This window comes from Helobdella robusta (assembly GCF_000326865.2).
Source record: "Helobdella robusta unplaced genomic scaffold HELROscaffold_2, whole genome shotgun sequence".
Classification (NCBI taxonomy): Eukaryota; Metazoa; Annelida; class Clitellata; order Rhynchobdellida; family Glossiphoniidae; genus Helobdella; species Helobdella robusta.
In genome coordinates this window covers 3,509,094-3,535,463 of record NW_008704083.1, presented here as the reverse complement: position 1 = coordinate 3,535,463, position 26,370 = coordinate 3,509,094, and the positions used below count along the sequence as shown (strand labels likewise).

Sequence of the window (26,370 nt, the reverse complement as noted above, 5' to 3'; positions counted from 1 at the left end):
GCTCGATGAAGAGTTGAGATTCGACGACGCTCATTGGCTCCATATACTCGACAATGAAGTTTGTCACCAGCTGATCGACCTTCGCCTGCGAAATTACAGAACTACCAAGTGGGGTGCATGTTGTCACAGTTGCTTGTATGCAGGCTTTCTTTGCAGGCATGTCGGACACTTCACTAGTAGCCTTCCTCTTCCGGCATTCCTTTACTTTCTCCAAGATGTTTTGATGTTTCTTCTGTACAAGTTCACACATCATTCAATTTTAAATATTATTTCGTTAATATTTAAAAAAATAGACAAACACAAGCTAATATCCATTCAGTTATGTATGTTGTTCAATTCAGTTGTAAATAACAGCATTTGCTAATTCATCGGATGAATGCGGAATAAAAATTGGGTGTTGTAGATAATTCATTGCATCCCATTCAGGCATTATTTCGTTCCGAAAAAACCGATAATTTATTAAAAAACAAATTTTCGCTAACATTGAAAAAAACCTTACCTCCACGTGTTTTAAAAGATTCGCTGGGCTGATCTTCGATGTGCTAAGAATCGTTCGTTTTGGTAAGCACCGCTTGCACTGTACTCTCACATTCTTTCCTTCTTCTTCAACTACGTTAAAATATTCCTTCAGTTGTTCCATCCAAGCTACTTGGCCTACTTCATTATCAGTTGAATCCAATTCCTTCTCGTCTTCCATTATGCCAACTAAATCCGCGCAACTTACTAAATCACAAACCACGTGAAATGCTGAGACTGAGAGTAAACATAAACAAGAAAAGGAAGTGCATACAAGCATAGAATATTAAATTGGCAAGTCATGGAAATGGTTCGTCTAATGAACGACTGAGCCGCAACAGGACAACCAATGATGGTTATAAATCACGCACTGCTGAAAAAAGTAACGAAGAACAAAAGTGCATAATATTTGTTACTGTTACTGCAAAAAAATAATTTGTTACGGTTACTTGTTACCCTGCACAAAAAGTAATCTGTTACAATTACTTGTTACTGGAAAAAGTAATTTGTTACAGTAATTTTGTTACTAGTAATTTGTTACTCCCCAACACTGATCATATATATATATATATATATATATATATATCAAATATATATATTCAGTAATTAATGAAATACACCAAATTTCTAGCGTTGGAAAGTTTTTTTTATTACATTTCTCAATATTTCGAACCAAATGTCGACAAGAGTTTGGTTCGAAATATTGAGAAATGTAATAAAAAACGCTAGAAATTTGGTTGATTTCATAAATTACTGCTTTAATTATTGTCTTTTACCAGCATATCCAGCATATCATGTAGTCGAGAATTTGTGATTCTGCTACTGCAGGTATTAGGTACATAATTAACAGAACACCATCTCTCACAACGGCCAAAGGTGCATTAATGTGAATGTGAATGCTTAACACGTACTAGGCTAAACGCGCGCGCCTCACTAGATTCCTCAGTTGCCCGAGTTAAAACCATGGTTAACAGGTTAAAACTTCTTTTAAGAGCGCTTTTATTATTTCAGTAGATTATATTGCAAACTAAGGTGTTTTTTGGTAATTCAAAATTCATACAAAACATTTTGGTCAACAGAGACGTACTGCTTACTATGCCAAATTGGTGAAATAGTGTGTTGACTAAAATGTGCTTTTGTGAGTTACCTGCACCTGCAAAAACATGAAAAAGAAAACGAACAATAGTGCAACGTTAACCTGGACCAGCATAAATATTCGTAATTTTATAATATTTTTAGACCCACTTTTGTTTATCATCATTATAACAATATAAAATTCTTATTAATTCAAACGCGAACGCAAATTTATAATATTTTAAATAAATGTAGCATTTGGTGTTATTCTTGATTCAATGTCATTAAACATAGATTGTGAAAAAGCAGACATGACAGCTTCTCTAACTCAATTCTTTCCAATTTCTAATATACTTCCCCAATACGAACGAAGACATTGAAAATGTCGATGACAAAAATGGCAAACAGAGAAATGTTAATATCTCTTTGGCTCTTTTTAATACAACCACCAACAAATTTAGGAACAACAAACACATAAGTCCAAACAATGTTAGATAAAACAGTCATTTTGACGTGGATTAAAAAATGATGACCAATTTTGTCGTTTTCCTAACTAGTTAATTGTTCAAAATATTAACTGACTTACAATTAATGAAATATATCTACTTTCTCGTACTAAAAATGAAGGAAAATTTTGAAATATAATTTGATTTTTGAATTTTAAAGAAAGAGAAACTTACGCAAAATTTATCAAAGAAGATATATGGAGGACTACAGAAAATATTTTGGTTTTTCAACATTTTCATTCAAAGATTATAAAAACTGAGACACGACGAGACTGAGACGTTTAAAAAACTTAAAAAAAGACTGGAGACAGAAAAAATCAATCAATTCTATACATAAGCCCTTGTATCTTTCATAAAACATGAAGTTAATTGCTGTTTTGCAAAAAATATTCGTTAAGTAAAAATTTGTACCCAACGCCAATGTTTTTCCACTTGATCTGTTTTTCGTGTTGCGCAAGATTAATTTCTGACCAGTTTTCACTAGGTTCAACCCAACAAGTAGAGTGGGTACGTCATATAACCTGTCTGAACTAAATATAAAATCTTTTAAGCGTTTAATGAGGAGCACCAGGTTTTCAATGTTACCGAATCTATGTTTTCCAATAAAAGGTGGCACCATGTTTCCGTGCCCATAATTTTTGTATAAATATTTTATTAACAGCAAAATATTACCGAAATTCTTGGTCGCAGATCAAAATTCGTAATGCGGGAAATTTAACGATTCATTCGATCAGTTAAAAATAACACAAGAATGAAAAGTCTTATTTGTTTAATACTTTGAAAGTCATAAATATAATCGTTATTTAGTTAAGCTGCCGTTATGCTTATAATAAGTGAAATATTAATAACCATTAATCACTTTTATAAAAACAAGAGCAACATTTGACACAAAAAAGAACGATTAATATTAAACATTTTATAGATAATAGTAGTAAAAAACTCAACCTAGAAGCTTATATATAATGAATCAACAATTAAGTTGTTCCAAAAATTTTATGCATTTATGAAAACTATCAGGTCTACATGATGGTAAAAACATTAAAATAAACTCAGTACATTAGGATCAAATCAAAATTCATTGATTTGCTGCTATGAGACGGAATATTTTCATTAGACGGAAGTACTCAAATTTCAATATTCTACACAATGAATGAATGGATGGAAAAACTAGCGGTGTGTAGTGATGAATGAATAGACATCTTCACAAACATTTTCATCACACACGCCTACAAGTCCACCATCAAATCAGCAGAATGACACAACCTTAAAAATATATACAATTGTATACTGCCACCATGATTGCTTGCACGATCGCAAAATTCTGTCAAATAAACAACAAATGACATGAGTACAGATTTCAATCAGACCAAAAATTTAAATCAAATACGTCAGTTTTGGTATTAGAAATATTGTAGCATAAATATGATTAGTTACAGAACAGCTGGACTGATTTGTTTGACTTTTCTTAACTGAAAAATTATAATTAATACGCTTTTCAAAGATGGTTCGTGGAGCTTGAAACACCAATAAATATGAAATTAATACGGTACAATTAAATATGAATATAAATCGCTAATTAAATATAAATGTTTTGCAGTCGTTTTTTGAAAAGTGATAATTTTATAATTTACAAGCATTGAATAAGTTGATGATGCTGGGTCTTGAATAAGGTTAATGATGCTGAAATATCATTAAACAGCTAAAAAGCGAAACCATGACCTCATCCCCATTATCACCGACATCATCAGCGACATCATCAGCATCATCATTTTCAACATCATAGCTAATTGCACAAGCTTAAAGTTAATTTTATGCTTTAATTTTAATAGCAACCAAGGAACTTTTTTTTTAAAACATTTAGCTTCAACTTGGACACACAAATACAAGATGTTGACCAAGTAACATTCTTGTCTCAAACTACATAAAGATGACTGTTCTAAAAACATTGCAATCCAAATTACTATATTACAAAAAAGGCTTGTAAATGTTTGATGAACGAACTAAAAGTACACGAGCACTTCAAACATCGTTCATAAGTGAACAAGCTTTAAGCCGTCTATTTGATGGTGATAAAGATCCAATCTAGAGAGAGTCATTTGGAAATGAGTGAGTAAAGTCATCATTACAATTCAACAAACTTTCAACGTTAAATAACTCATTTATACTTTCCTCAAAGTTAATGTCATTGATTACTTTGTCAACTTCATCATCATTTATTGACATTTTAGATTCTGTCTCCAAATCCTCAGTATGCATTCTATCAACGGCGCCATCTAATTGTGGCAAGTTACCGTCGTCATCACCATCACTCACGATATTACTGCTGCTGATTGCTTGATTTTGTTCTTTATCATCTGGGAGAACATTTTTTTCTGAATTGTCATCCGAGGAACTCAAATTTGATATGTAATTATTGACTATGTCAAAATGGCTTTGTGGCGGTTGCTCAGGAAACGGGCAATGTTGTTGAGACTGTTGTTGTTCACTTCTAGAACATTCACCAAACCTTTCTGCTCTTGAAAACGTTCCCCCTAGATGTTGTTGCCGGGAACAGGATTCAGCAGGAACATTAACTAAACTAAATAGAGACTGTTGTAACATTTTCTTCTTTCTTTCCAAAATTTCTACAATTTTTTTATTAAATTCTGGGTTGTTCCTACGAATTTCACAAAATCTTTCCGAATGCAACAGGTTCAACAACATTTTCTGTCTCTTTTCTGACATGCCTGAGATTTGTGACTGCTGTGAAGAACATCTTTCAGATAAACTTTGTTGTTGGATCTGCTGTAGTTGCTGCTGCTGATAATATTGTTGCTGCTGTTGCTGATGTTGCAGTTGCTGCTGCTTATGTTGTAGTTGTTGCTGCTGCTGATGTTGCAGCTGTTGTTGCCAAAGGTGTTGTTGAAGAAGCAAGTTTTCATCATCACTTTCATCACTTTCCTCTTTATTGCAGGCCATTGGATCTGTCAGGGTCATGTTCAGTGCTTGTTTGTTCAAATCTGTATTTATATATTTGTTGATCATCTGAGAGTCTGCAGATGTGCTTGGTTTGTTGATATGTAATAGTGATCTGTTAGGATCAAAAGTTGCACTTTGTGATGCTTGCTGAAGCAACCTTCCTTGTGATATATCAATATCCTGATCAGAAAAAGATTGCCTTCCGGTAAGCAGTAGCTGTTGGATTATAACACAGGTTATTTATACAAAAAATCAAATATTTATCAATTTTTCAAACTAACCTGGCTAGATTGGCTTTGATTTGCTGCAGCATTACTTTTGCTTGTGGCCACGTATAAAACAAAAGGTTGGTCATTAGTTGATGTGTTTATAGTCAATGGTGGAATCTGGTTACTAGGAGGTTGAACATTTAAAATTATGTTGTTGGTGGCCTGCTGCTGAATTTGTGGCTGTATATGTAATTGTGGTTGAAGTAGTAGTTGATGAGATTGGAACTGCAAATGTTGAGGCTGAACCTGTAAGCATTGTGGCCGTAGTTGTAGTTGTTGCTGTTGAATGTGGATATGCTGAGGTTGCAGTTGCAGTATTTGACTGATTTGTCTTGCTTGAAACTGTATTTGCGGTTGTTGCAGCTGTAAGTGCGAAGATTGAAATTGAAGAGCCTGAGGCTGGAGTTGCAGTGATGAAGCAATGTTGTTGTTGTTGTTGTTAAATGAACTCATAGCTAAACACAACTGACCTGGTTGAATAGTTAGTGGCATACTTGTACAAACCACATATGAAACTGATGTTGGTGAAATTGGATGTAAGTTTTGTTGGTTTTGAAGTTGGTGGTGATGATGTTGTTGCTTTTGTTGGGCTATCATAGAATTTTTCAGTTTTTGTCTATTTAATAGCACATTGATTAACTGAGCTTTTTTAGATTGTGGCTTTTGAGCAGTATCATCCTCAAAATCATTACTTGATGAACTAACTGTGAAAGATGATCTTCTCTGACTGCAACTATCTTGTGGGACAGCCACTTCATAGTTCGGAACAGAATTTTCTGTGGAAACTGAACAAGTTCTAATTTTTTTGGAAACACCTCCTAATGAATGACCAAAACGTTTGTCTTCCTGCAAGTAGCTCTTATCTGAAGGGGATAATGTGGCCTCACGTTTTGCTTTACCCTCAGCAGTTTTTGGTGAACTATGACCAGTGTTAACTGTTACATCAATAGCGATATTTTCATCTCCATCTTCACCTTTATCCTCATTGTACAACATACTTGTACTTGTATAGCCAAGTAATCTTTTGAGATTTTTCCCAGCCTTTAATCTTTTTTTATCAAGTAGAGCAGTGTCGCCCATTGTGGCTCGCCTTGTTCTTGGTAATCTTGACTTTAACATGGACTTGTTCACCACCCACCAGCTGCTTTTTCCAGTTCCTTCATTTTGAATGCGAGAAAATTGATCATGTAGAGACAAATTGTGCCTTACTGAATTCTAAATTGAATACAAAACAAATAATTTTGAATTATTTTTTATAAAACATAAATGTTCATTAATAAAACCTTCCATCCCATTGAATTGGTCCCATCTGCTCTTTCATGAAAATAAGGAATATTCTGAATCATCCAGTCATATATTTGCATCAGGGTTAATCTTTTATCAGGTACACTTTCAATTGCTTGAGTGATTAACTCAGCATAAGATGCATTCCCCCAAGCATTTCGCCTAACTGAATTCCTTCGTCCAGCAGATGAGTTTGAAGCAAGCAAGTGATCACTTTCATCATAAGTTGCCTGATCACTGCTTTGTAAGTGACTTTCATATGTTAAAACATCTGAGCAACCATTATAATCATCCTCATCTTCATTTTGGTTCAAACAAGATGACTGTAATAATACATTCAATTTTTTATTATATTTTTTTATTAACAAAAAATTAACTTATAAAAATATATAAATATAGTGATTTATGAAATCTACTGAATTTCTAAAATTATTGCATTAATTATAATATGGTCTTTAACCAGCATTCAAATTTAAACATATAATTATTATAATACTTATATATGACATTTATATAATTATTTTACAATTTACATGTCATGTTGTAATTATCAGTCATGTAACAACTTATTCTTATTCTGCATCTGTCATGCATACTTAAAATACTCAAATAGAAGGTTTTTTTATTATACTATACTAGAGATTTAATTACTTACTCTCTCAGAGATGGCAGCAAACTTGGAAGGCTTGTGGTCTACAAAAACTGCATGACTGCCATGCCAAGTGTTCGACCTTTCTCTAGGAAATGGTTCAACATCACACCTAACTTCGTCTTCTGCTTCGTCTTCCATTTTGATTTTTGTGTCGAATTTAAAAAAAACGGAGAAGAGGCAATTGAGAATTGATTTTTATTTAATTAATTAACAAAACAGGGAGCAACTCGTTTACAAAACTTTACATTTACAAGGTAATGTAAAATGTTAAAAAAGTGTTATTAAAAGCACAATAAGTTCAGGACATTAAAATTAATCGACTCAATAAAATTTCAAAAAATTATTCTGCGAACGAATGAAAATAAAATAATAGCAAGATCATGCCAAAAATTCGTATAAATACAAAAACATGTTGAACGAGTAAGTTGCGCATTTATTAAGAAACTCATAAAATTAGTAATTTAAATAAAACATTAAATGGAATGAGCATAGAATTGGCTGATTCCTATTTTGGGACAATATATTTTTTTAATTTGCGCATTCAATTTAAAAAATGCCCATAAATTTAATGTGGCGAATTAGTCATAATTAATTGGCTCAATACTGGTGTCGAATTTTTCAAGGATTTTGGATATTTAAATTTTAAAACTCAAAAATGGTCCCGATAAAAATAGAGCCTCAGGAAGATTTAGTTTTTGAAGGTAATTTAAAATAAAGATGTTGATAGATGAAACGGATTGTATTTTTTAGTTTTATTTGTTGGTGGTTTAAGGGTATTAATTAGATCTGTAAGTTTTCTGCTCCAGATGAGATAGTTTTTAATTTTCAAAATTAGAAATATTATTAATTAATTGAATTTAGTTTAGTCACTGAATAAATAAATTTTAATGGATCCAGTCATTTTAGATGTTTAATTAATATAATTAAATAAATAAATTTGGCAATATAAGGTCAACATTTTTCAAACTTTACTTTTTTTAATGATTTGTAATCATTGTCATACAACATAAATAATTATAATTCATTCATACACATTCAATTAAAAATCAAAATTATAAATTGATCTAGCTCTAGCTATTAAATTTTAAATTATTCATTGTAATATTATTATAAGTAATAAGATTAGACAACTCTATTAATGTTCTGCATCTTTTATATTCAGAAGAAAGAAAATAAAAAAATTTTTTGTGGTAAAAGCTTATAGAGAGTGTCTTTTTTTAAAATTGAATGAAGGAATGATAAACGATAAAATGATTGTAAAATGTCTAAGAAGCATAAAAATATTTATTCAAACTGAGTTTGAGTTTTCAATAATTGTTTTTTTTTATTAATGCTTGTTTGTGATAAATAAGTTTTCCTATGGAAATCTAAAACTCTGATCTTGTTCTGTTTAGCTAGCAGAAGTAATAAACAGGTCATGTGATATTTTAAGAAAGTAAGTATCTTATTTAATTAAATGAATAATAATCATTATTAAAAATAAGGGTAAAGTTTTTTTTCATTTATTTAGAATTAATATTTTAAAACATTTTATTAATATTATAATATAAATTTGTAGGGCCATTCAATGAAGTGGTAAATTCTAGTATCATTATTACAAATCCTAGCGATAGAATTGCTGGATTTAAAGTTAAGACAACAGCACCCAAACAATACTGTGTTAGGCCAAATTGTGGCTTTGTTAATCCTGGCCAATCTGTTAACATAACAGGTATTCTATAGTTTATTATTGACGACTTGGTAGTTAAGTTTCTATCAACTTTACAATAGCTATTGAAAATTATATAGTCTCTCAATTGTTGTTGATTAGCTACTTGTGTTTTTATATGCTTTTAAGTTTCAATCTGTAACATTATATTTAATTATTTATTATACATATATTACATGCCAAACATTTTATAAATTTGTACTTGACATTTTTTCAATATATCATTTACGCTCTAAACTTATAATCAATCCAGTGATGTTACAACCCTTCAATTATAATCCAAACGATAAGCTCAAACACAAATTCCTCATCCAATCCATACTGGTCAATGAGGCTAACTTGGAGAGCCCTGAATTAGTGGTATGTCTGTTTTCAAACTACATTCCTATTTTTACTTTCAAACAAAATGTTTCATACTTATTTATTGTCAAAAAATTTTGTTAAATTTATTTTGAACAACTGCCATTAAATGTTGTATTCAGTGGTAGATTGACTGAAGGGTGGTGATGGAAAGATGTCTTTATTATATATGATATCATTATGAACTGTAGGCAAGAAGAAAAAATTCAATGTGTAAACCAATGATGGCTAACACAATCCGTGTTAAATGTTATTTTTATTAAAATTTGACTGTAACATCTGAAGAGTTTCAGATGAAAATCTTGCTATTTGTTGCTCTTAATCTATCTCATAAACAAATGAATAAGAATGCTTCACCAGTTCTTGCATGACACATTTCAAATAGCAAAGAGGATATGTATGCATAAGTAGCAAATAGTTGAAAGACTACTTTAATCAGTGCTGATCAATGAAGCATAAATTTTGCTAACAAACTCATTAATTATGTTTTATTCAATTGTGCAATTAACTGACATGTTATAAACATTTGGCTAAAAATTAAAATGTTTCAATGCTTGTTCAAATATATGTACCTTTATATATCTTTGCCACTGATTTTTGAATGCTTCATCCAATCAAATAAACTTTTTTAACATGCACCTACCATCAGAATTTAACATTTATAACTCGTCCTATTTCTATTTGTTTTTTATCTTTTCATTGCCAAATTCATTCATTTCAGTAATTCTAATAATTTTTTGTAATCTTTGATTTTTAAATCATCGGCAGACATTGATTTCTCCAGTTTCATTTTCAGCTTCTTGCTTGTATGCATCATATGTGGTTGCCACATGGCATGACATTGAACTATTTCTCTGAATTTTTCCTGTTCCACATTTGCAATTCACATGCTAAATTGATCTTACTCAGTCAATTACAAAGTGTTCTGGCTTCAAAGAACTTAAGTTCTTTCAGCCTCACTCTGTTTCATTCATCTCTAGATGTCATAAACTCTTTGTAATACATAATTCTCATACAAATTCATCGTTTTCCAACATATTCAAGACATTCACTCACGCCACCAAGGTTTTCTATAGCTATTCCACATTTTACCAGTTTAAAATAGAATTATCCTTTATATATATAGACATATTTATATTTGTTAAATCATGAATGTAATATAAATGTATGTATGTGTACGTACATATAAACATTAAACTGTTTTTCTTTTTCCTGTCTTTGATCATTTACTGATAACATATAATGTGTGTGTTGTGTGTTTGTGTGTGTTAGTAACGTTTGCAGCTCAATAAAAAATAATAGATTGGAGTTTAAGGATGGTCTGCAATAATTATGATATTAGTGCTTATAATAATGAAATTTATTTTCTTATGACTAGAAAGAAATAAGTTAAAACGGCTTGTTCAGTTTGCTGCAACTAAAATTCCCTGGCCAAAAATTATTTATCGTTTGAGGCTAACGAAATAGCTCCCTGGAAAATCTTTAAATGCACAAATTGATTTTCCTCTAATAATAATGTGAGAAGATGTTTTGCTTTGCAACTGACTCGACGAGTCATCTGAAATGTGCAATTGGTTAATGCTAGGCTTCTGTCCCGTTATCTTGCTTTCAAAAAGAAGTTGAAGGATGTTAGACATGATAATACCAGCTGTCCAGAGTGTTTTGACTATATATATATATATATATATATATATATAATATATATATATATATATTTATATGAAGACCAAATTCTTACAATATGACGATTTATTAGTGTTATTAGTGTTTATCAACTCGTATTTGAATTTTTCAATTTTTCTTAGTAACAACCTTGCAATTAATAGCAAATAATAGCAACATTGACAACTATCATTCAAATTTTTTAAACTTTTTAAGTTTTTTGTTGTTAAAATTTTTCATTAGAATCTCATGTTCCTTTTCCGAATTTATTTATACATATTTTTAGTGATATTAAAGCTATAATTCTAAATCAATAAACTATGGACCGACGATGACGGTTTAATGTTGAAATAGATCTATTTGCAATAATTTTAATAAAATGTTTGTTAATAGAAATAAAGTTTCAATGTTAAATAGACTCAATCTTGATGATAAAAATTTACTAAAAGAAATTAAAAAATTCGAATATAAGATGATAAACACACTAATAAATAAATCCTAAATCGGTGGGATTTATTACACATACACACACACACACAAACATACACACACACAATCACACACACGCAAACATTCATATATATTTATATATATTATATATAGTTTTCATTAAATTCTTTATTTTTCTAATAATATATTGTAATTTATTTAGTTTATTAATTAAATTAACAAAATATTTTATAATAATCATTTTATTGCTATTAATTGAAAATAACATATTAAAATAAAAATAAATTATTAAAATATATTTAATAAAAACTTAAAAAATTAAAACTGCCATTGTCAGTGTCATAATTTGAATAATTTTTATATATTGTTAGAAAAATAAAGAAATTTAAATTAGTAAATAATATTATATAGAGAGAATTTAATGAAAATGGTATATTTACATATTTTTTTTTCATAAATACCTGATATAACAATATCACAAACTCTATTACAATGATGATGGTAAAGGTTACAGAGAAAAGCTTTTATGTAAATGTATACAATATATATGAAAAATGCAGTCTAAAATAGTTGGAACTTTTTTTTATTAATTTGTATAAATTGAATAATATTGATAAAATAATTGTTTGAAAAATTGAAAAACTTAGTTACAAACTCAACAATGCGAAAAATGCGGAGATATTTCTTAATAATTACACACACACAACACACACACACAGATATATATATATATATATATATATATATATATAAACAGTCTAAATACTCTGGACAGCTGGAGTTATACAAAGAACTTGAGTATAAGAAGTTGCCTGTTGTATGGATGCAAAACTTGTTCTATGACGGCTGAAAACTTAAGAAGGCTGGAGAGAACGGATATGTAGATGTTGAGAAAAATAATAGGAGTGTCCTTGAGGAATAGTAATGATTTAATAAAGAAAGGGTTAGACTGAGATGGTTCGATCATGTGGAGAGGAAAGCAAATGAGTACTGGATGAAGAAATGTAGAATTATTATATCTGGCGGTTTAAGGAAAAGTGGCAGATCCAAGCTCACCTGGGAAGAAGTGTTGCCAAAGGATATGAGGGCCTGAAAACAGAACTGGCCCAGAATAGAGAAGACTCTAACGGACGGTTAAATGAGCTTGATCATGCAACAAGGCCACCCCGAAGTTTTCATCAGCGAACTCTGAAACGAACACTGTCTCCCAGAGTTGAGCACCTATAAACGTACATGATGATGATGACATAAATATCCATATATTTTTTTCTTTCTTTTATTTTAAATTCTAGTTGTATTTTTACTCAATTATTTGTTTTCAGTGGAAAGAAGTTAAACAAGAAGACATTATTGAGCATAAATTGAAATGCGTTTTTGAGGTTAGTTGTTGCAATTATGTATTTTAGCATGTTACTTGACTTGTTTAATATATATTTGTTTGTTTTAAATTAGTCGAAATGTTGTCACTTTTTCATTAACTCCTCACACTGTGTTAGATGGTTTTATCCTTTGGTTTGAGATAAAAAATTGTTTATTCGCCTATTTGTAATTTTTTGTTATAAAAGTTTCATTTTTTTATGTTAGGCTAATAAATAAATTTTTTTATTATTTCTGTCATAAACTAACCTCATGAAAAAATGAAAATATTTGTTATCATTGTTCGTCGTCAGTGATATATATTCAAGAATGTTTATTGAAATTTGATGAAGTTTGTTGACATTTTTTGACTTGTTGACTGTCTCTGAACAATTTTAAATTTTGATTGTCTGCATAAACTATGAGTTCAAGTTATTTGAATTATTGTGATACAAAAAACATTTGTATCAAAATTTTTTTGCAATTGAAGGAAAGAGGGACAGGCAGTGCAACCATGTTTGCGGACAGGAAGGTTTGTCTTTCTCCAAATATTCCTACGTTATTTAAATACCTGTTATTGTTTACTACCACATCTTAATTTTAATATTTTTTTACGATAACCAGAGTCAGTAATTTTTCTAATTTATTTCTATGCAATCTATTTTAAAATTTTAAAGATATTGAAGGTATTTAATTTAAATTAGGATGGGCGCCAAAACAAGGGCAATGTTTTCGCTCAGTTCTTCAATGCCAGGCAAGGTCAAGGAAGTTACATGTATGCTCTCGTCATTGTATGCCTCTCAATAGTTATTGGCATCATATGTGGAAAATATGTATTTTAGTGGTTGTCAATTTATTATTAATTTTTGATGGAGCCAATGATTGTTTTTTTAATGTGTATACAAAATTGTAAGCTAGAAGATTGTTATAATATAATGTGTTGGACGTTTGTTTTGTTGTTTTTTTTTTTTGTAATTTTAGCCACGACAACAGGTAAATAAAAACATAGTCATTCCAAAATTTTTTGTTTATAGTCTTTGTTTACAATGTTTTATTATAAAATGGGTTTTTCCTATTTTATATTGTACGTTTTCTTTTTTAACAAATAAATTCGTTATGGACTTAATTTTCAATTTAACTATTTTATCAGTGAACTAACTATAACGCTACATTAATATTTGGTAGTTAAATCAATACTAAAATTAAGAGTTAAGCTGATATTTTTTTCAAATAGAAATTTCGCATTAATGTGCGTTACAAGTTCATATCATTTTTCGATATTTTAGAGACCGTTTTACCTGCTAAATTTAAATATGCTCTCAATTTTAAGTTTCTAATCTATTCGCATATAGAATTGTTCATTTTCGATAACTTATATGTAAAATCTTTGAATAGCAAAGTGGGTTTGCATGTAAAATCACTGAATAACATGAGCTGTGCGTCTCACACTGAGTAGTTTTAATAAGTTTTTTCCTAGCATGCGTTATCCTACTGTCTAACTTCGACGCATGCTTAGACGTCTTAGAAGTTAGACGTCTTGCATTAATTATTATAGATTTGTTTTATGTGCAATAAAAGTTTGTAACGCTCATATACGATGAAACGTAATACTGACATGGATTTTCTTCAATGTATAATGACCTGTAGCATTCCTCTTCGTTCTTTAAAGTTTATTTTATGGTAAAAGTAGAGGTAATGGCGTTTGAAGTTTTGTTATCTTTAATGTTTTAATATTTGAACTGCCAATCCTTGACTTTTAAACATTTTTTCATATGTTTAGTAATAACAATGTTAATTTTTAAAACATGATTTTTTCATGACGAATAAACGAGTTTAATAATGTTACGTAGATCTCTAAATTAGATATTATTATATTTTTTTTCTACACTCATGACGCGCAGTTTTCCTATTTCTTTTGGTCGATTTTATACCTTTAATAATGTATAAACCGTACGCCGACTGTGCACTTCTCGTTCATTTCAATAATTTTGACAGAAAACGCTAAAAACCATTGCTGAATCCAATACTCTTATTCGAGTTTTGAAAATGTTTACCTAACGAGAGAAATATTTCATCTTTACCCCCTTTTCTAAATAATTTTTTAAAGTAGGCGTCTCTGGATGATTTACTTGGGCACATACAGCAAACACACCGATCTGTGTTAAGGCTTGTAGATACAATTGTTAAGAAACATCACTGCATTTTCAGCTTTGACTCGTTTCTGGTTCAATTTTTTAGTATTTCGTATGGTATTTTTAACATCGTTCTATAACTTATTTATATAGAAAACAAAACAAAAACAAACAAACTACATTTTTATTCATTTTGTCATTATTCTTATGAATTTTATTTTAAAAACAATCTTAAAAGTAAAGGATTGCCGAAAAAAGCTCTTTCTATGTATGATAAAAATGAATATAAAAGTAGTTAAAAACATTGTTTTCTATATAGTTAAGTTATAAAACGATGATAAAAATGCGATATGAAATATTGAAAAATTGAACCTGAAACTGATCAAAGCTAAAAATACATGGATATTTTTTAACAATTATATATATATATATACAATATATATATTTATATGTATATATATATATGCACGTGGTCGTTTAGACTTTGACGTTATGTGCATGTCTTGTAAATTAACTTGTTGCATAATATTTAAACTTTAAAGCATGTCAAATATAATATTCTTTAACTACTATAAAATATATTTAATATAGAGGACTGCAGCGATTTCCCTAAGTCAGCATGGAATTCGTTTTACATTGGTGTTCATTCAATAATAATTGTTACAAAATGTTTTTAATTCTTTACTTTTTCACAAATTCAGTTAAGATTTTACAGAAATTGCGTTATTTTTAAATAATTTTTGCACTTGTTCAGAAATTCACATAGGTTTAGAGTAGTTTATGAAGACTAAACTTTTTGGTATTTAATTTTAAGGAATAAAAAAAGTTCAACTTTCCTGCTGGCTAATATTTATCTGAGTTCCAGTTTATTTGCTTATATAGTTTTTCAATATCGTTTCATTTTCTTTTGGCATCGCTAGTGCATTTTTTGTTTAAATTTTTTTACAGCTCCTGAAACACTCTATGCTACACACGACATTCATTGTATAATTATAATATTATTATAACAGAGTTGTCAATAATCACAAGCTATGAGTTTTTTGCCTAATACAATAAAATAACATTTATACCGAGATTAAAACTGTTAAAAATTATCAAATTACGAAATAAATAACATTCACATACGTGTCAATCTTTTTTGTATTCCACTCACGCACCCAGTATAACCCTGACCGACGATGCCAACGTTTGCACTCGTAGAACGCACCTATGATCTCCCTCACTCTATACCCACTTGGTGCCCAACCCAAGTCTCCAAGGAAAGCCGGTCCAAAAGTTGATAGTACTCAAAAAGTCACTTCTCAGAGTTTCTATACTTCATGTTGTGTCAGGGTTTTTTAAGCTTATAATTGATGAAATATGTTTTTCAAATTATATTATTTCCTCTCTTTACATGTTTTTTGTTGAAATGTGTCCTTTTAAAAGTTTCATTATTTAAATATAGGTTATTATGTGTGAAAGTATAAATTAAATATTAAAAAACTATAAATAACATGTAGTTAAATAAACCTAAGCGGCTCGTATCAGTTTATCGAACATTTTATGATTTGTACGGCATAAATTTTCTTGACTTGTACACGACTACGTCTTTTCAAGATCTATCATTTTAGCTATCAAAAAATGCTCTACAGTTTGCAGAAAAAAGCCACGCTAAAACATTTATACTAATTTTCCTAGTTTATATGTCACTATGAACGCGCGTTCATACGGATACATTTGCGTACGTATAAACACATAGTACAAGCATAAAAATTGTTCACGATAATATTGCGTTTTATTTTCTGACTGCATCTTTGTTTGCTTAGAAAAAATTAAATAGCTGAAAATCTTCAGCAATAAGCTAGCAATGATCGTGTGGTTAATGTGTAAGCCACTTGTATCGATCAGAACAATGGTGTTAACAGCTTACTCGATTGTATTTTAATAAATTTTAGGTTGTATTTTATTGGTCTAGTTTAGAACTTAGTAGAGATAATAGTTAATTATTACAATAACGATCTAAATTGAAGATGTTTTAACATCTGATGAAAGATAATTTGCAGCAATCGTTAAAATAATTTTTTTTTACAAATGACAACTTTGTATTAATCATTTAATTATTAAAATCATATTTCAATTCGTTTATAGTTTCATTTTTTTTCAGTTAATGTTAATTAATGTTCAGAGTTGAAATAAAATTTTGGTTTTTCATTTCGTTTTAAAACTAGAAATTTTCATCAAGAATATTATTCAATTCTATTTGGTTTGTATTAATGTTTGGAAAAACTAACAATAAATCATTTTGAATAAAATTGTGAAAGAAAGACATTCATTCAAAAATTCATTTACTTTCCTACTTGGCATACTACAAACTTCTTTATCAGCATTTAGCATGTTCTCACGGACACGCGCAGATGAGTTTTTCATGGACGTGACAATAGGACACGTTTGAAAATGAAAGAGACTGATTTATGAAAAATCTTTTTAGAAGTTGTTCGTATGAATGTAGTTTGTTAATTGTTTCTTATATAAGCGAAGAACAGAAAAAATAAAATAATCACTACCTGCTATGTTGACGCTTTGAATGAATATTCATTAATTACCGTTTTTACCGTCATTAATAACAGCTAGATGTTTAAACTAATACAAAATTTAGGCAATAGACATTTGTTCAGATATCTTTTGGATACATTTTTAAAAATTGGCAAAATGAAACAATTGATGGATGATGGTGAATAAGTTAGACTCATATATATTAATTATAATAATATAATAATTATTAATATTAATATAATAATTAATATGTATATGGCTTGAACGAACGCCGCCCCCGACTAGAATAAGTTATAATCACAGCATTTGTTTATGTAAAATTTGTCAATCACTTTTTCTCAAAAAAATTCAAAACTTTTAATGGCAGATTTAAAACAACCAGGGTATTTATCATTTAATTATAATTAATTAAACGTTTAAAAAGCGATTGAAGCAGCATCTGACGCTATGCATAGAGCGCTCATAAATGACATTATTATTATTTATTAATTAATTAATAATTTAAAAAATGTGTAATTAAAAAATAAGATGAAAATATGGATTAATTGATCACCATACTACCTACTAAATATCACATTTTTGCAAAAAGTTTGCGCCAAAAATTGCTTTGGAAAGGAGTTCAATAAGTTTCTGGAATGATGATATAAATGATCAATTAAACATACAGCGAGGGCAAACAGTTGATGTGATGGTGATCGATTTGATTGATCCATTCCTTTTCCAGTTCCGCGACATCTTACTAACCTTACATTTTGCTTTATTTTGCTTTGTATTCACGTATAACAGTGCTAGAATGATGCGACTTAACTTGCACGTTAACATAGATTTACATGTATAGCAGAAATGTTTAAGTAAAGAAATTTTACTTGTTTTCCTTCATTAATGTTTAACTGAATTAAACATTAGCTGAATTAAAAATTAGGTCTGAAACACTTGGAAAACAATCACAAAACATTCCTTCTCTTTTGTGGCATTATAAATGGATGATATGCAACAATCGGTGGCCAGCTTGCGAGATTTTCAATCTGAGACATCTGATTGCTATAATGAAGGAACTAAATATTGTTCTGTAAATGCGTGCAGTTCTGAAACAAAGAACTTAGAAGGAACAAATGAAGTATGGTACAACATTTCAGAAAAACTTGATCGGGTATCTGTCCATGGGATTTTTAATCTTGTCAACGCAAGAGGTAACAATCTGTATGCCCTTGACATTTGCTATTTTTTCGTCTTATTAGAAAAATAGGTTTTTTTATTTTTATAAATTTATATTTAGTTCTTTTACAAAGGTTTTAAAATTACAAATTAACAATACTTACACATGTCCGAGTTTTTACGTTGAACTTTTAAATCTTTCGATGTTTACGGAGTAGTATCATTTTTTATCTGAATTTCTTATTTAAAATTTCAATTTTAAAATTTTCTCGTCAATCCACACAATTTCAATTTAAAAACGGTATAAAATGATAGAATATTACGAGAGGACTTAATTAAAATTTTTGCAACTATTGGTAGCATTTTATATAGAAGCAAAAGGAATTTATGAAATGTTGAGATTAGTATCGCATACATTTTATTAACAAATATGGACAATATTTCCAAAATATTTCTCTAAGTTGATCACAAAACCAATTTGTCAGGTCTCTTCAAAAAGGTGTTCTGGTCCGTAGCATTCCTGTGCATGTTCACCGGTTTGATCCTAAATACCATCCTCCTCATCAGAAAATATTCCTCATACTCAGTTGACATCAATTATGCAATAATAACGAGAAAACAAGCCCCATTTCCATCGGTGACTGTTTGCAATCTGCATCCCTACAAGAACATTCAATTGAAAACCAATGCAAACGATACCTCACCAGCCGCACATGTTGGCGAGCGAAGAATTAAAAGGCAAAGTCGGTTGATAAGTTGTTTGCTGTTAAATTTAAAGAAATTATTTGATTTAACAATAAAGGTATAAAATTAGCCACCTCCAAGGAGAACATCGCATTGCACATGAAAGCCTATCAAAGCAGTACTTGCAAGAACCATCCAATGGACGATGCCAACAGAGCCGTAGACGGTAGGAAGGAAAGAACATTTACCTCAAATTTATTTTCAATTAGTCGCATTTAATTATATTCAAAGTTCAATTGATTAATAACTATTCATTATGAGCTGCATTGTTAATATTGTTCAACTGCTTTTGAGTGTATTAGTGATTGATTGATTTGTTTATTCATTTATTATTGGAGTTTATTTAATTGAGATATAATATCAAAATTAGTATTGTTCACTCACTTTACATTGAAACTATAAAAACAACAATTGTTTGATTTTGACACTAATTTAAAAAAATGATTTATAAACTTTGAAACTTATAATTTCAGTATAATTAACAATGTTTTCATGCTTGAATAAAAAATACGTAAGAAATAATATTTATTCAAATTCCATGACATTATTTTATAAGTGAAGTTTAGATATGAGGTTTTTGTTTAATTAACCACTAAGGATTTGAAATTGTTTGATCTCAGACTATTTTTGAATTTATTCGCAACACAAGTAAGATTAAGAACTTTTTTTTATCGTCTAAAGAATAATGTAGAGTGTTGAAGATCCGAACGAATTGTTAAATAGAAATAAATGTACGTTGAAGGTAAAACATCTCCTCGCTTGGACGAAGGCGAATGTGCACATGGCGGCCTGGATAGAAATGAAAGGAGTTGGCTCATGATTGACCTTCAAAACGATACCACCTTCAAGAAAATTATTCTTTACCATAGAAGCCCAAATGAATGTTTGTAAAGGACGACGTTTGTTTTAATTGCACCTGATACTTCTTTAATTAATTGTCTAAAGAATTAATAATAAATGAATAAATAACTGATTGCGTTAATTTGAAAAAGACAGTCGATTTCTTTGTCTAGCAATGTTGATGAAATTGAACATAAATAACCATCTCAATTTTTCATCTTAATTTTTCATTTTACAAATTACACACACACCCTACACACCACACACAAACACACACAAACACACACACACACATATATATATATATATATAATTAGACAAGTCCATTTAAACCAACGTATAGCATATAGCAACAGAGTTTTTGGAAATTCATTTTTCAGGAAAATGTAGTTTAATTTTTTTAATGTAACCTACAAGAATAATCTACTTCAACGTATTCAACAAGTTAAATTTGAAATAAAAAGTTCGAGACACCCTGATGAACTGTACAATTGGCGTGATGAAGGGATCCAATATTTTTAATGCAACTTCATCATCGTACAGTGACGAAACTCTAAACTCAACATTCAACTCGACTGTCAATTTGTACGATGAACTGAAATTCTCGCGTCCCATCCTGGAATCGATGTACAACTACTGGGGCAGCGTCACTTCCAGCAACTACACAACAATCCACATCAACTGCAGTCCGCCATCCGGTCGATACGTTATAATACAACAGGACAACAACGGTCGCGGGTATTTAACGCTGTGTGAAATAGAAATTTACCTCAGTGGTTAGTTTTTTTGACAGATTTTACGGCAGTATATAAAATGACTTTAATATTATAGATGATTCAAAAGAATGTACGTCGACAACAACGACACCAACAACTACAACAATGACAACAACGACGACATCAACAACTACAACAATGACAACAACAGCAGCAACAACAATGACAACAGCGACAACAACAACAACAATGAATATTCTAGCCACAACTACCATAAAAACAACAAAACGGTCAACTGCGACTACCACCATAACAACAAACCCATCAACTACAACCACCATGACAACAACCAATCTCTTTACTTCAACTATGACGACAACAACAAACCCACCAACCACGGCTAGCACCAACGCAACAGCAACAACAAACCCATTTACTACAACAACTACCTCAAGAACTAACCCATCAACCACAACTACCACGACAACAACTTATCACTTGGAGAGCACAACAACATTAACGTCAACAACTTCGACGACGTCTCAACTACACCTCTCAACAACCACAACTAATTCGTTGACCATTTCAATAACGACAATTACGACCCTTTTAATGCAAACATCCACAGACCCAACCTCTCCGAACACATTCCAATCACCAGCCCCAACGATAGTAGAACCACTTGAAATAGAATGCTGCTGCACTTGTTGCTCACTTTCAAACATTTATACTTGCAGCACGTGTTCCGCGCCAAAATTATCGAAAGCCAAATCCTGCGCCCTGACTTTAAAAGTTTTTAATCCAAATAAAAATGTTCTACTACCTCCGGCTCTGATGAATGGAAGCTGCTTCAAAGATAGATTGGATGCGACAGATACCTTCAAACAAATGGAAGACGATGTGGAACGTGCAGCAAAGCGCAATCTGAAAGAAAAAGAAGAAAGAGGCTTCAAATTGTCTGACCTTCTGATCAGCTGTCTGTTCGATGGCGAACCATGCGATTATGATAGGTAACCTTGACATTATTATTACCCGATTAACATTTGCTGATTAGTTTGTGTTGCAATATGATAAATAAATTAATTTTTTAGAGATTTCCAACAATTTTACAACCCTTATTACGGCAACTGCTACGTCTACAATTCCATGTGGAACGCTTCCATTGAGCAGAAAAATAGTCGAAATATCGGACCGAAAAATGGTTGGATGGCGCTGAATTTTGTTATTTTATTCTATATTGTTGAGAAATATTTTATCCTGTTCTGATTGATTTAAGTTTGTGCATGGAATTTTAGTTTTACTCAATTAATTATTAGTTGTTTATAATAGTGCGTAAAAAGATTTCTGTTTAACGACAACGATAACATTTGTCAAATGAAATAATTTTAAAGAGTCTGACCATCGAAAAATAAAATAAAAAATTTATTTGAGTAAATAAATATCCATATTAATGGACATGAAACAAATAATTTTGTTGCCATACATTATCACGCAGACATTTTAAAAAACACCAAACAGATCTTGTTTGGTTGCTTAGTTTTTTTTTTCATGGTTGCCTATTTGAAAATTACAAGTGCAAAGAAGAGCGACTGTGGAAAAGCAGGAATTATTAAAAATAATTTGCTTCAATAACGTTCTTTATATGTTGATTGCAGTAATATTTTTTGCTCGAATCTAACTATTAAGTGTGCGAGCGTTTAACTATTGCACTTTTCAAATAAGGACCAAGATTATCGTGCATTGTTGTTGGAGGTGCATGCATTTCAGATGTTTTAAGCTAATCAATCTGCTTACGAAAAGTATTATAAAAGAAGCAGTCTTATTGCATGAACGAGTGTATTTATTTCATAAAAACATCTAACACAAAGTTTTTGATGTGAAATATGTTATGCAACAAAAAGACAATGCGCTGTTGCATTAAAAATTTGTAAGGCAATCAAATTGTAAATTGTAAACTGACAAACATTTGATGATGGCAATCATTTTTCATTAGATAAAATAACATTTAAAAATAGTAACACTGATAAGAATCGAGTCAAAGTTAATTATAACCAGTCAAAACTTACTTCGGCAAACTAAATAGTCCTAATTCTAAACGACTAATTTTTGCAATTCATCATGAAATCTTTTTAAACAAATTTTGTTGCCACATTGGAATAAAGCGCAATTAACACGTGATTGAAAAAGGATTACAAATGCTGTTGAAAGCGACGATTGGAGAGAAAACTTGGGCAGTCGAAAGTGTGTTGGGAATGAAGGTGGTGGTGCTGCCTGGCAAGCAGCTGTCATTCCCGGAAGATGAGGGATTAATTGTTCGGCCTGGGAGTAGCACGTTCCTCTCTTTGAAAGAAGTTAACCAAATAATATTTCTGTCATATCATTATTTTTAACCACTTGTGAGAAGTTTTCAACGTTGTACGTTGTGTATTACGCTTTAACATTTTTATTTAATGCACATCGTAGCAAAAAGTTGAAAGACTGGATAGTCCACACCAGAAATGTATTTCAGATGACGACATCAACTTGGTGCTGGAAAGTAGCTTCTATTCTGAATTGTATGGAGTAGAATATAGACCAAGCGTTAGATTCTTCAATTGCTTATAGTACTATTTATTGTATTTTAAATTAGAAACAGTTGTTTGTTATAATAAGAGCGTTTGGGTTTATAAAAAACATTATTATAATTCTAAGTATTCATTGTTTTCAGGCATGTAAAAAAACATGCTATCAGAAAAATGTTGTAAAACAATGTGGATGTTTCGACGCGCGCTTTCCTTGGCTACCTCGCCCATATGAAAGCCATCCTTCTCTTGATGTCTGCTCTAGATCAAGTATAAGGCAGGGTTCGTTTGCGTTACAATATAATTCCAACAATCTTTTCTGTTATTATCTGCTTTCTATTTATAAGTGTGTGTGTGTGTGTGTGTATTTGATTCTGTGTGACAATGTACATACATTACATACATTCACCATGTACATACATACCATTTACATAGATTCACCGTTTAATCAAATAAAGATATAAATAAAATGTTTTTTTTGTTTATCTACTACTAATAAATTATATTGGTAATACAATTTTATCTTGGTAAATGAGCTTAACAATGATAAAGTTCTTACTTGAAAGCAGATGACTGCATGTACAATGTAACCATGCAGTTCAACTTGAACCTGCTCTCTTGTGACTGTCCCGAAAGATGCAGGTCGGATCAGTCAATTTTATAGTTTAATTTATTTTCAGCATTCAGTAAAATTTATTTGTCAGATATTCCAAATACGAATCAATGCTATCGTACGGGTTTTGGCCATCTGTCCACTCAAAAGTAATGTTTATTTTAATTTTAATTTTCTTTAGAAGCCGCGCGTTTAACTTTTTTACCAAAGAATTTATTCTGGATTTCGAAAATCTGTGGATGTTGGTTGTAAAAAATTACAATGCAAATTTTTGTACCATCTCAAACAACAGGATCGCCTGATTTCAAAACTCGGTCAACTTGGCGGCGACCCGGAGTTCCTTCTTCGGCACCAACTCTTGCAGTTGAATGTGTACTATTCGGATCTCAGAGTCCAAGTAATGAGCGAGTATCGCGAGTACAAAGTGAGAGATCAATCGAGTAGCTTTCATTATCGTTTGTTAATAATCTGTCTCACTAGTTTACGTTGTTTTATTTTTTCATTTCAATGAGACACTTCTCTAGAAATATAATTTATGTTATTTGTTCATTAATATTCATTAAATTTGTTTAAGAGTTAATTCTTTTTTAAATTATTATTTGCAAACGTCTTTTCAAATATATGAAATCAATGATTTAATTATATCTAGACGCGTGCATGCTTATGTGTATGGTTTATTCGTAAGTGTTATATGTGTACAAAAATGCAGGGCTTTGGAGGTGGAGCGCGGAGCAACGATATTTTAGTCGGAGCGTGAGCGGAGCCGGAGCAGAAACATTTTGAATGCTCCATGCTCCAATAACATAAAGTATTAGATTGAAAAATACAAAAATATTAATTTATGAAATTTAATATTTTATAACTTAATTTAAAAAATTCATCTTGTAAAAGATTGTTATGATATCTAGAGTCTTTCATGACAACGGCTCCTTTCATCAATTTAACTGTACCAATGAAACAATAAAAAACTTATTTTTTATTAAATGGCTCCAAAGCACACTCCCGCCTCGAAGCACGGAGCGGAGCAAAATTTGTTATGCTGGAGCGGAGCAACTCAAAAAAGTGCTTGCTCCAAAGCCCTGCAAAAATGTACGTTTACGTAAATTAATTTCGTCAAGTGATCGTAATGTGACAGGTAAGCAACCTGCTGACCGATATCTGCGGCATTCTGGGACTCTGGTTCGGATTCGCCTTCATGACATTCTTCGAAGTCATGGAGCTGCTCGAGAACTTCATATTTTATTGTTTCATTAAAATTAAATTTAAATTTAGTTAAACATTATCGTGCTTGATAATTTTTTCTTTATTGGTTAGTATTGTACTGTATTGTAGATTTGTAGAGCGCCTCTATTGAGCTATCTTCAGAGGCGCTACTTGTGCTTCGTTTTGTTGAAAAAATGATGTTTCAAGCCGCTTCTAAAGGCGTCACGATTGATGTTAGAATTGACTTTTAAATCAATCGGTAATGAGTTCGAGGTCCTGTATGTTGCAACTGAAAACTTTCTTGCGCCAAAATGAGATGCTTTGAACGGAGGACAAATAATATCTCCGTGTTTTGCAGATCTCAGTCGATTCCGATCAGGAACGTCCGATACCAAATTTAACATTTCTTTTAAATAAGCCGGTGCTCTTCCATCCAGACAGTTTCTTATCATAAGAGCTATTTTAAATCGTATTCTGTCCTCGACCGACAGCCAATGAAGTTTATTTTTCATCTTATCAGAAATGTTGTCAAATTTAGAGACCCGAGCAATCACCCTTAGTAAATAGTGAATGTTTAAAAAAACACTTTATATTGAATTTATTAAATTGGCTAGATATAATTACAGTGGTGTATAAAATTTATGTTAATCATTGTGTAAAAATATGTAAATTTAGGATTATTGCATGGCAGTTCATTCAAATATTCAACCCTGCTTAGAATATGTAGAAAATCGTATTAGCGAAATATCAAGAATTCTATTTAAAATGTAGAATTCTATTTAAAAACTAATAGTTCGTTTGCTCTGAAAGCTGTGTTAAATTATTTTGAAAGCTTTTTTAAAACTAGTAAAACTTAAAATAATTTTTGTGTAAAGGATACCTGAGTTTCTCTTTTATCTTACTGCACGTAGGTACGTCGTTGATTTTAAAATGCTCAAGTCGGCTGTTTATTATTTCCCAGAAAATGTTTTAAGAACAATGAAATACTCTTTGTTCTAATCGATATCTTCCTGCAGTCTTCTTTGCTTGGAGGAATTTGGGATGAGATGTTTTTAAACGGTTAGTTTTTATTCTTTTCT

General features: G+C 30.7%; 4 protein-coding genes across 4 annotated transcripts; 3 read left to right on the top strand and 1 right to left on the bottom strand.

Moving 5' to 3' along the window:
- Window positions 1-6,361: 6,361 nt before the first annotated feature.
- On the bottom strand, window positions 6,362-6,786 carry HELRODRAFT_64772 (hypothetical protein; the record flags this gene model as incomplete). The annotated part of the gene is made up of 2 exons (XM_009017262.1): window positions 6,362-6,538; window positions 6,607-6,786. Coding segments are annotated over 2 exons (357 nt in total), but the record flags the coding sequence as incomplete, so codon positions are not given.
- Window positions 6,787-7,914: 1,128 nt separating this feature from the next.
- On the top strand, window positions 7,915-13,894 carry HELRODRAFT_188273 (hypothetical protein; the record flags this gene model as incomplete). The annotated part of the gene is made up of 7 exons (XM_009017261.1): window positions 7,915-7,960; window positions 8,818-8,970; window positions 9,221-9,327; window positions 12,472-12,651; window positions 12,762-12,818; window positions 13,286-13,327; window positions 13,500-13,894. The coding sequence occupies 7 exons, from the start codon at window positions 7,915-7,917 to the stop codon at window positions 13,635-13,637; spliced, it is 723 nt and encodes a 240-aa protein (XP_009015509.1). The 3' UTR covers window positions 13,638-13,894.
- A 4,544-nt stretch (window positions 13,895-18,438) lies between these two features.
- Window positions 18,439-20,249, top strand: HELRODRAFT_160286 (hypothetical protein; the record flags this gene model as incomplete). The annotated part of the gene is made up of 4 exons (XM_009017260.1): window positions 18,439-18,649; window positions 19,100-19,357; window positions 19,417-19,524; window positions 20,101-20,249. The coding sequence occupies 4 exons, from the start codon at window positions 18,439-18,441 to the stop codon at window positions 20,247-20,249; spliced, it is 726 nt and encodes a 241-aa protein (XP_009015508.1).
- A 427-nt stretch (window positions 20,250-20,676) lies between these two features.
- Window positions 20,677-24,845, top strand: HELRODRAFT_160285 (hypothetical protein; the record flags this gene model as incomplete). The annotated part of the gene is made up of 10 exons (XM_009017259.1): window positions 20,677-20,974; window positions 21,543-21,924; window positions 22,006-22,115; window positions 23,102-23,265; window positions 23,378-23,494; window positions 23,622-23,757; window positions 24,045-24,117; window positions 24,180-24,237; window positions 24,381-24,512; window positions 24,798-24,845. The coding sequence occupies 10 exons, from the start codon at window positions 20,677-20,679 to the stop codon at window positions 24,843-24,845; spliced, it is 1,518 nt and encodes a 505-aa protein (XP_009015507.1).
- Window positions 24,846-26,370: the final 1,525 nt, after the last annotated feature.